Source organism: Brachyistius frenatus, unplaced genomic scaffold, assembly GCF_029030835.1.
Source record: "Brachyistius frenatus isolate BFR_SWC_R1_liver_20210118 unplaced genomic scaffold, ASM2903083v1 Contig_60, whole genome shotgun sequence".
In the NCBI taxonomy this organism is placed as follows: domain Eukaryota; kingdom Metazoa; phylum Chordata; class Actinopteri; family Embiotocidae; genus Brachyistius; species Brachyistius frenatus.
The window spans coordinates 1-11,222 of record NW_027210659.1 but is presented as its reverse complement, the minus strand read 5'-3'; the positions used below and the strand labels follow the sequence as shown (position 1 = coordinate 11,222).

General features: G+C 43.6%; 1 protein-coding gene across 1 annotated transcript; it reads right to left on the bottom strand.

The window, feature by feature from the left end:
- Positions 1-257: 257 nt before the first annotated feature.
- LOC138625170 (probable G-protein coupled receptor 21) lies at positions 258-3,719 on the bottom strand. Its single transcript, XM_069705906.1, has one exon. It carries the CDS (start codon positions 2,825-2,827, stop codon positions 1,766-1,768), a length of 1,062 nt encoding a protein of 353 aa, XP_069562007.1. The 5' UTR covers positions 2,828-3,719; the 3' UTR covers positions 258-1,765.
- Between the last annotated feature and the right edge of the window lie 7,503 nt (positions 3,720-11,222).

The window sequence follows — 11,222 nt, the reverse complement described above, 5'->3', positions numbered from 1 at the left end:
TTTCTGTCAAGATGGGGTGCTGAGTGTACATTAATGAGAAATAAAATGAACTTTTTTGATTTTAGCAAATGGCTGCAATGAAACAAAGAGTGAAAAATTTAAAGGGGTCTGAATACTTTCCGTACCCACTGTGTGTGTGTGTGTGTGTGTGTGTGTGTGTGTGTGTGTGTGTGTGTGTGTGTGTGTGTGTGTGTGTGTGTGCGCGTGCGTGTATAAATATATATATATATATTTATGTATAATCCTTAAAAAGGAGCAAGACGCTCTCAGAAATACCATTTCATTGTGACTTTAAAACCAAACTCTCCATCTTAAATCTTAGGATTTTAAATGATCCTGAATTACACAGTATAAAGAAACACTTTTCCTCCTACTCAAGATTGTAAATTTAAAAAAAAAAAACAGGTCCAGTCTTGAGTGCAGCATGCCAGACATCTTGGCCGGGACAAATAAATTATCCTAAAAACACTTCTACAGATCCACAAGATCGTTATCATCCTGGACGTCTGCAGCCAGAAGTCCTCCAAAGGGCCCAGTCAGCCGCCGCTTAAATATTCATACTTAAAGTGAATTTACAGGATGCCAAAAAAGACAGAAAAGTGCTCAGATCTTCTGAAACACTTCTCTTCTGCAGCAATCAAGTTGCTAGAGAAATACGAGCAATAAAGTTAGAGATTATAATGAAGTTAGTCATTGCATTGAGGCAGACAGCAGATTCATTATCAACATGTACACCGACTGCACTATAAGTCATGAGTTGATTATCGTACAACACTACGTGGCTTGTGATTTAAGAGTCATGTGCTACTTCAGCTTGAGATCAAAGGCAAACAGCCTGGAGGCTTAACAAAGAACTGCTGATAAACCTGAGGATGAAACAAGAATAAATAAAATGTATTGTCTCTGAGACAAGGCTACGCCGCTGTCTGCTGGCGGAAAAAAAAATCACCTGGTCAGCGGCCATCTTAGAAAGTAAAGCTAATTTCCAAAACCAACATTTTCATGACACCCAGTGCTGTGTAAACACATTTGGAGCTTCCCACCAACTTCAAAAGAGAGGAATCCTTTTGATACAACACATGATCTCCTAAATAAATCTCGCTCTTCTAAGCTTAAAGTCCATCTGTGACACATTTTTAACACACACAGGCTGATTAGCGGATGATTTGTGGGCGAATTATTTTTTATACGCTCATTAGCATAGAGTTCCCGAAAGGGAAACATATCAGTAGACTGTTTCAAGTGTTTACCATTTTTTGCAACAGCTAATTCTACCCTGAAAGAGCCAAGACAGATTCATCAGTCAGGCTTGAAAACATTTAAAATATTTTTTTGCATCTCAGTGGGTTGGACAGCACAGGTCACGCTGTGCTTTCCTTTTTTGCATCTCAGAGTTGTTAAATCCGAGCAGGCAGGAGTGTTTTATTAAATCCTCTGAACACACATGAATACTTTCCTCATCAATCTTAAGCTTCTTTACTTTGTCTTCGTCAGCTTGCAGCCATGAAAGAGCAGCATCACACGAAGGGCATCTGAGAAAGTCGTAGCAGGAACTTCACAGCCTCCTTTTTCCAGAAAATGAGCCTTTGAAATGACCGACAGGCGTCTGCACGGGCGCCTCTCTGTGCTCCATGCAAGGGGTCCACAACACGTTTCAGCGCCGGACCAAAAAGACCTGTGTCATGCTACGCAGCGAAGAGCAAAGCGCACACACTTGAGGCCGATGCCTCCAAAGTGACCGAACCGAAACCATCCGAGTTGGGTGTCACACTTGGCACTGAGGGTCCGGCCGCAGGCTGACGGGGGCCGGAGCCTTTTTGGCCTCCGTGCAGCTGAGCCAGGAAGGAAACAACGAGCTGAAGAGGCGGCCGAGACCTTTCCGGAAGACGCTGTTGGAGAGGCTGTAGATGAGACAGTTGCAGAAGCTATTGCTGATCGCCAACCACGTGGTGAGGAAGGACGCCACCTTGTGGTGATACAGCCCGGCGCTCTCCAGGAGGAAGTAGAGGATGTACGGCATCCACAGCACATAGAAGACGCTGGTGATGCGGAACAGCACCATGGCGTAGCGTTTGTCCGGGCAGCCCTCGCACCGCTCACCTTTGTCGCCCTCCGCCTGCGAGCTGAAGCGGGCGTGGCGCTGCGTGATTTCCCTCGTGTGCTGCCGGCAGATCCTGAATATGCTCCCGTAGGTGAAGCAGACGGTGAGCGCCGCCGGCGCATAGAGCAGCGCTACAATGAAGGTGCTGAACCCCGGGTTGGTCTTCCAGGAGTCTGCGCACCACTGAAATATGTCCCCGTGATAGCCCGGCTTCCCCCAGCCAAAAAAGGACGGCAGGAAAATCAGAGCAGAGTAAAACCAGATGAGGACGATGCACACCCTCAAGCGGCACGGCGTCACCAGCGTGGCGTAGGACAGCGGGCGGGTGATGGCGATGTAGCGGTCCACGCTGATGCAGGCCAGCGAGGCCATGGAGACGCTCTTCAGCACGGACACCATGTAGCTGAACACCTTGCAGGTGAGCTCCTCGTTCAGGCCTCGGAGGTAGCGGAGGAGGGACAGGGAGGGCACGAGGCAGCTGACGCCCACCAGCAGATCGGCGTAGGCCATGGTCTGGATGAAGTGGCTGGTGGTGTGGTGGTGCAGCAGCGGGGCGCAGTGGAAGACGAAGATTACCACCAGATTGCCAGCTATGATGAGCACGGTGAGGAAGAGGATGATGACCACCTCCAGCACGCAGGTATCCAGGCTGTGGGAGTAACCCACGGTGCCCAGCAGGCAGAACGGGGGTGAACTGCTTTGGTTTGCATCAGAGGAAGAGTTCATGTTTGGACTGGAGAGGTGAAGGAGGAGAAGGGGGGCGGTTTCAGATCAACACAGCCATCATCCCGTCATCGTAGTCTCTTTTTTTAAATCCTGAAGTTGCTTGTCCCGTCTGCTGCTCCAAAAACAAAGCGTGCCTCCTATTCTTCTTAAATCAGCATCTTTTCTTGCTCAGCCAGCAGAGAGCCGGTCCTTAAAGTAGCAGTAATCCATCGGTGCATGAAACATGCAGCCAGCCTCTGCTGCTGCTGCTGCTGTTGCTGCTGCTGCTGCTGAAATTTGTGCATGTGTGCAACCTCAAGAGGCAAAAAGAAACACAGAATAAGAGATGCCAGTCTGATGCTGCAGTGCAACCCGCCTCCTCTCACCGCTGTTTATCATTCCCCCCCTCCTTCCCCCGACTACAACTCCTGAGGTAAGCACTCTGCTCCAGCATGCAGCCACCAAAAAAATAACAAAAAAAACAACCAACCACTCGCGCTCCTCAAATACTGGCAAAGGAATAAAAGAGGGAAAACAATGCTGAGAATCTTGGCAGCTCCTGTTTGGTTTGCATCAGAGGTTTGCAGCACTTCTGCGCACTGACAGTAACGGCTGCTTCAGCAAATAAAGTCTAGGTAGTCCGATCAAACGTCAGACGTGGAAGTACAGCCTCGTCCATCGGGCTTCAACAGAGAAGAAGACAGGTCTTCAGACGCAGCGTCTCGTGCAGGAAGAGTTGAAGTGATGAGAAGCAGCTGACTGCCTTCCAGTGTGCGTGCATGAAAGTGTGTTTAAAGTGTGAGAGAGTGTGCACGCATGTGTGTGTGTGTGTGTGTGTGTGTGTGTGTGTGTGTGTGTGTGTGTGTGTGTGTGTGTGTGTGTGTGTGTGTGTGTGTGTGTGTGTGAGAGAGTGTGTGAAAGACAGAGAGACAGAGAGAGAGACACTGAGCTGTGTCTCCTCTGCTGTAGTAGCAGTGTAGTGATGATGCAGCGCTGCCTCTGCTTCTTTTCTCTCCTCCCCCTGCTCGCTCGCTCCTTCTGTCTCTCTCTCTCTCTCTCTCTCTCTCTCACACACACACACACACACACACACACACACACACACACACACACACACACACACACACACACACACACACACTCTTTCACACACACAATTTTTTTCTCCCTTCCCTTTTCCCCCTCTCCTCTTTCCCACACAGTCCTTTTCACTCCCGTCCTCTTTGTCCCCCTTTTACATTTTTTTATTTCTTTTCTACCTTCCCTTCCGCTCACTCTCAGCGTGGCCCTGTTCACACTTGGCATTAAAACCAGTCTCTGGTAATCCGATTACACTATACACTATAGCCATGCATTGGGATCCGATTGCTCAGACCACATTCAGAAGTGGAGCAGAGTAAAAAATATTCTGCTGAAGGCAGCTGAAAAGAAAGAAGAGATTTACTTGCTAACTTCAGACTGAACTGGCAGATTATAAGGCAGTTGTTAGGTGAATAAAAACACAGGCTATCTACCTGACCCTTGTTTCACCGAAGCCTCGTCTGGGTTGGATATTTTGGTTTTAGTACACTAAACACAAAATATACCTTTTCCAATCTCTCTGTTGTATAATTCAAATGGAAATAATCAAATGTGGCCCTTTGATAGACTGTCGACCTGTCCAGGGTGGACCCTGCCTTCGCCCAAAAGTAAGCTGGAATAGGCTCCAGCCCCCTGCGACTTTTAATTTTACAATAAAACCCTCAGTTTACCTTCAATATTATGGTAAAGATAAATGACCTTATATTAAACTCCTGACCACGCAACTGTAGTTATTTCAATACGTTCACATCTTCCGACTGTCAAATTCTGATGTTTTATCAACGTCTTTCTGCAAAGTCGTACATTTTATGTTTTCAATCATAGGAAAATAAATAATAAATCAATATCAAAATGACCAAATTGTTACAGTAACATAACACGCTTTCCCCTTCGGGAGTTTTTCAGGAGCTCAGTGGTTGACGGGAGCGTCAGACAGCCTGGCGTGTGCGCTACCCGTCACGCAGCGCTGAGCTGCCGCTCGGTTGCGTGTGTGCGTCCACACCGGCTGCCTGTCAAGGTTATCCCTTCTATAATGGCCGTCATTAGTGGATTTTTGAGGTTGGACAAGTTGTAACCAAAGAGCAGTCACGTGGTTTTTGTTGACCCGCGTGAAACACAGCGACACACACAGGCAGGAAATGACACGTCAGAACTTAGAAAGTTAAATCCTACCCAACCTCCACTAAATGCAGGCTGGGAGCAGCAGTCCCAGCAGAAAACACTGGAAACACCAACAATCCCGTTTAACACGAGAACAAACTGATGCCTTTTCTGTACATATGTGAACATCGTATTCATCTAATGCTTGTTAAATTTATGCCACCGTTCAAATTCAACCTAACTGACTGCTTTATGACCTCCAAAGTTCACGTGAGAAAACTGCTGAAGTCAGCCAAATGAACTGTATCTGTTACAGACATGGACCAGCCATACACTGGGTTGACCTAGACTTGTCAATCAAATAATGGACACAGATATATCCTTGATTAAATTAATTTAAGTTGTGAACATCAGCAATGCCTCTCTGCATCGCTTATTTACTGTTGAATTCAGAATTTAATACTTCATGATTTGCTGATGTGCGTGTGTTATTACATGTGTAAATAGGGAGTACCGGCATTTTTTCTTTCCATTGATATTGGAATTTTGACTGCCCTTTCTCCCAGTTTGAGAATACAGGATGTTCTCCATCAGGATGTTCACCCATCTCTGCAGTCACCCTGACCTACCAATGAAATCCCTCACATGGTTCCCACCAACGCTTGCAAAGAAAGCCTTTAAAGCTGCAGACATTGTGATTTTTATGAATCATATACTATATGTTGACTTACACTACGTGTTGTAACGGGTCGTCCTGCAGCCAGAAGCCTCCAACTTGTCTGTTCACGGTGCACAGATCAATTTGCCTTTCACTTTGTGCAGTGACATTTCCACTAAGTTTATTTAATATATCTGTGTCCTCTGATGAAAACAAGAGTGGGAGGTGGTGTTACTTGGTGCAGTTCTACAGCTGAAGTTGCACTGCTGGTTTTAATGGTTCATTTACAGGAAGTTAATTCGGAAGATGATGCACTTGTCTTAATGGATTTTTTTTTAATTTGATTTGTGTTATACATTAGAGTAAACAGCTGAAAGTCTTTTCTTACTGACAGAGTACTTTTACTGAGTTAACAGTTACAGAATTATGGCCAATGAGACGCTTTTATGTTATATATTTTATTTTTTATTTTTTTGGGGGGGGAATTCATGATAATTTAAGTTAATTTATTTTAATTTGTTTCCTCTGCTGTCCATAAATAGTACCTTGATTCTAAAATTGAGGTAAATGTCAGACTGTGAACTTTTGGTTATCATTCCATCTCATTTGCCTATTATTTCCTTTATTATTTAATTTATTTATTATTTTCTTTTATTTCCTTTTCTTCCCTCTTTCACCTTCTGATTCCTCTCCACTGTAACTGTAACTGTACCCCCATAGGTCCCTGCATCCCTCCATCCTTTGTCTCCATGGACACACCCTCACCCCTTCACTCCACACTGGAAGCCCCGCCACACACATCTGTCAGCCAATAAACAGCCAGGAGGTTTCCATCTCCACAGAGACCGTTCCCGCCCACCCACTCGCTCACACACACACACACACACACACACACACACACACACACACACACACACACACACACACACACACACACACACACACACACACACACACACACACACACACACAGCAGTGTTCCCTCACATATGAACTGTCCTCATGTTAATGCAAAGACATGGCAACACACACACGTGTTCAAAAGACACAGCCAGGAATGATCACAGACATGTACACACACACATGAACGCACATCAGATGACAATAGAGTGATTCTATTCGTTTGGTGGGGGGTGGGGATTCCTGCATCTACCAGCAGCTAATGAGAGGAGAGATGGATGAAGATATGAAAAGGAAGATATAGGATGCAAGACATGGGAACAAAGGAGCGAATGGAAGCAGAAAAACCTGATGTGGTATGGTTTGGTTTTTTTCAACAAAAGAATATTCCTTTCTATTTAATAATCCAGTATCTTCTAATGTTAATAACAACAAGTAGTGTTGTGATTTAAGGTCAAATCAAACTACATACATACATATTTCATCACTGCTCTGTGCTAATCACTGGGGGGACGGTGCTGCAGCTGCAGACATGTAAAAACACAGAATCATTCAGTGAACATCAATTAAATACATTGTGCATGTTCTGCATGTGCTTTGCACAAACTGGCTGCACTGTTGGTGTTATGTAACCAGGCAAAGCCGGTTAGCCACTTGTCCTTCTGTAGAACTGCAGTTTCTTCCCTCAACATGTTGGACAGTAGATGTTTAAACAAAGAGACTCGTCTGTTCTCTCTTCTCATGAGTGTATTGCATGTTGCAAAGACGGACCGTGATGTTTGTTCACAACTTGCTGATGTCAGCTCGTTGCACATTTCTTCATATCAACATCTGCTCCAGGCTTCAGCACATCACAAGTTCCAAGGACAGCCCATCCACCCGCTCAGTCTGCCTTTAATACCAAAAGCACCTACGATCAAATGAAGATATTCCAAGCCAAGTGCCGTCAAACCCACAGCTGGTGACTCAAAGACTAAATCCACCATTATGTTACACAGTAAGTAATGTGCATTATATCTATCATAAACCTGGTGTTATCTTTGTTGTAGTGGATGTTTGAACTGTCCACTCTCACTCAATCATCATCCATCACTGAGGTTACATGTTGGTCTGTGAACATTATGAAGCCTCCAATTTGGTTTATATTGTAGAATCACCATGAAACATGGTTCCAATCCAGCGGCAACCGGCAGTGACGTCGCCCGTCGGTTTGTGAACGTTATGAATCCTCCAGTTCAGATTCTGTCTGTCACCATCTTGCTAGTTCGGAGCAGTTTGGAGCAGGAAGTGACCATATTTGGACGAGCTGGGGGAGGAGCCAGAGGTGGATCTGACCGATCTGATCGGAAACCTGACGATACTACGTCCCGCCCACCGATAGCTGTAACCTGACTGCACCGCAGGCCTGTCAATCAAACAGACACGCCCCCAAAAACAGGTCTTCTTGAATCTTCTTTTCCAATGAATGAGGGATTATTTTCAGATGGACCTCCAGAAAACTAAGAAGAAGGAGTGACTTTAGCTAACAACACCGAGATAACTGATGGACACATTTTATTCACTTTGGATTTGATGAGAGAAGTTGAATGGGAGTCTATGGAGCCGGAGGCTTTTTGGAGCCGACCTCTAGTGGCACTCGCTGGTATTGCAGTTTAAGACACTTCTGCATTGGCCTCAATTTTCAGAGCCAGAAGCTACGAACACTTTTATATACGGTCTACATATGAATGCATTTAGGAAGTTGATTTTTCCAATCACAAGCACTGGGCCTTGGTATGCTTCTGGATATAGTCCAATCAGAAGAAAGACGGCTTGTAGGAAGGAGGATGTTGAAGAGATAGGATCTTAAACGGCTCGTTTCAGACAGAGAATGAACTGAAAGGCTGCATGAAGGCCAAGAACAACATAATTAAGGAACTGAATGATGCAAAGCAACAAATGAAATGAGCATAAGAGGTGTTCAACAAATTTTACCAACTTGGAAATGGATCCAAAATTAACCACCCACACACACACACACACACACACACACACACACACACACACACACACACACACACTCTCTCTCTCTTTTCACCACACTTATCCAAAGGCTTGCTAGAAGCTTATAAAAACCACAAGTCACATTTATATGAAAAATAAGCATCCCACCGGAAGTTTACAGGAGGATTTCAGTTCAGGGACTAAAATTCAGACTTCCACCATAATCTCAATAGACATAGTACAGTTGTATGACACATGAAAATATAAATACAATACATAACAGTTACACTCTTCCTGCACACAAGTGGACATCATTCAGGGGTGGAGAGCTAACATGAAATGAGGGAAAGGTGACTGCCCTTCTCTCATGTAGGTGACCTGCTCGTTTAAGTTGAAGTAGTTACAGTGTGTAGTGGCTAACGAAGTAGAGAAGGACAAAAGTGAAACACAGCCCTAAACTAGGACGTTTACTAGTTACAAATCACCAAAACAGGTACAGTTGTAGTTACTTTGAGCATAATTATATGATTAGACAGCATTTTGTAATGTTTATCTTTATGGAAGGTCAAGACCCGTGTTGAGGCCGTTTCAGCCACATTTAACGAGCCTGTGGAACGACCTGCCGAAGGACCTGAAAGGATCAGAGCCTTTAACTCATATTTTATTTATACACTCATTTTACATGTACAGTATTTCCATTCTTTATGTTCAGCACCTGGAGTTGAATTTAATGTATAGCTTGTGTTTTATAAATACAATTTCATTGCTATGGTTTGATTAGGTGATTTTTCATGATGATTAGGTGATATTTTTGTTTAAAATAACTATATTTGAGTCACATTTGACTTTTATCATCAGGGAATTGCAACACTTAATCTATTGTGTTCATGATGCCATACAAAAAACAGTAGCAGTATGCGTCATTAGCGAACTGTGTTGTCTGCTGATTCACCACATCAAACCAAAGCCACTGCTGTGATATCTGGTCCCACAGCGAGTACAACTCTCCCTTCCAGGCTGTTCGTGGGGAACAGAGATGCCATTCTGACTCTGTTGTCTGTTACCATATGGTGAGCGTTGAGGTCGGAAGGAAGGCCGTTAGCCACCATGTTAATGCTTCTGTTTCTTCTGTTCATTTTCCAGGCCAAGGATCAAAGGTGCCACATCTGCACGGCTAAATGAGGCGGAACCTCCAGGCGGCTGAACAAGCAGTCGGTTGTCTGATACGTTGTGAGGTTTAAACGTTAGCGCAGCTATCAGCACCTCCGCCTTGTTGCCATGTCAACACACCGAGTAAACAGCAGACGGGCCAACGGGGAGAACCACCTTGTGACTGAGTGTTTGGAAAAGAGAGGGTGTGATGCAGAGTCTGCTTACAGAGCATAGAGACGATGTGGAGGTCACGGTGTCTGCGGAGAAACAGCTGAAATGACGGTCGTCTTTAATTATGTATCCAACGCTGTTTTACAACACTTTAAATATTTGACTTCATGAGAACATTGAGAGACATCAAGGACAAATAATCTGCAGTCACATATGAACATAATTCATAGGTTGAGAATGATTCTGGTTGATGCAACGCAATGCACGGTGATGTGTTACCTAATTAATGTAGAGAAAAAAGTACATGACTTCTGACATAACAGCAGAGCTGCTTTGATCATATTTTAATGTATGTATTATGAGAACATGATAGGTCATAATCATGAAGGCCGTTCAGGGTTTTTTTCAATTAAATTTGAAATATATAGTACCAAATCATAACATGTCATGTTGTAGTGAGTTAAAGATGTGTCAACATTAGAAGGAGAAACCCAATAATTCCTCTTTCAGCAGCCAAAAAAAGACTCAAAACTTTGCCTTTCAACAGGAATAAACTTCCAACAGAAGCAGACAGAGATGAAAAGAGCAGCAACAGAAATAATAAGAACTGAATAACTACAAACAATAAATAGCTAGGAGGGTGATGAGTCAAGTAACCGTAGATCATTTAAAATAGTGAATGTTTAAGTTTATAAACCATAAACACCTTTCTGATCACATTTTGACTGATATCAGAAATAATATTATAGTGAAGGAAACACTGAGCTTTTTGAGTCTCCGTTAAAGACAGTCTGACTGCAGTAAAATTCAGCCTCACACATAAACTGTAGGGTGCGGATACGCTGAACAAATCCCCTGATTCAGTGCTATCGCGATACTTGGGTTGCGATTCGATTTTTGCAAGTTACTGCTGTTATTGTTTCCATTGTGGCTAGACAGCAGCAGCAGGGTGGTGATCTGGTTAAGAATGGCAAAAGGAAAAAAAATTAACGAAAGAGGAAATCCAGCCAAAGATGCATGGGAGTGAGTTTTTATTCATTCAATTAATCATTTTAGTTTTCTTGTGCTCATGCCATGAATGTAATGTGCGACAGAGTATTAGGGGCCACATCACGTGGAAAAAAAGATAAAGATAATTTTTTTTATTTAGCTTACGAGAAAAAAAGTCATAATTTCTAGAAGAACGTAGAAATTTTGAGAATTAAGATCAAAATTTCAAGAATAAAGTTAAAATACTATATTTTTGTGTTTTTTTTATTTTGAAATATTGACAGACACAGAATACAGTAAACATGTACTTTGACTAATATTTCCATTGTTTTTCAGCTTTTTGTTAACGTATACAAACAAACAACAAACATGTCCCACCCA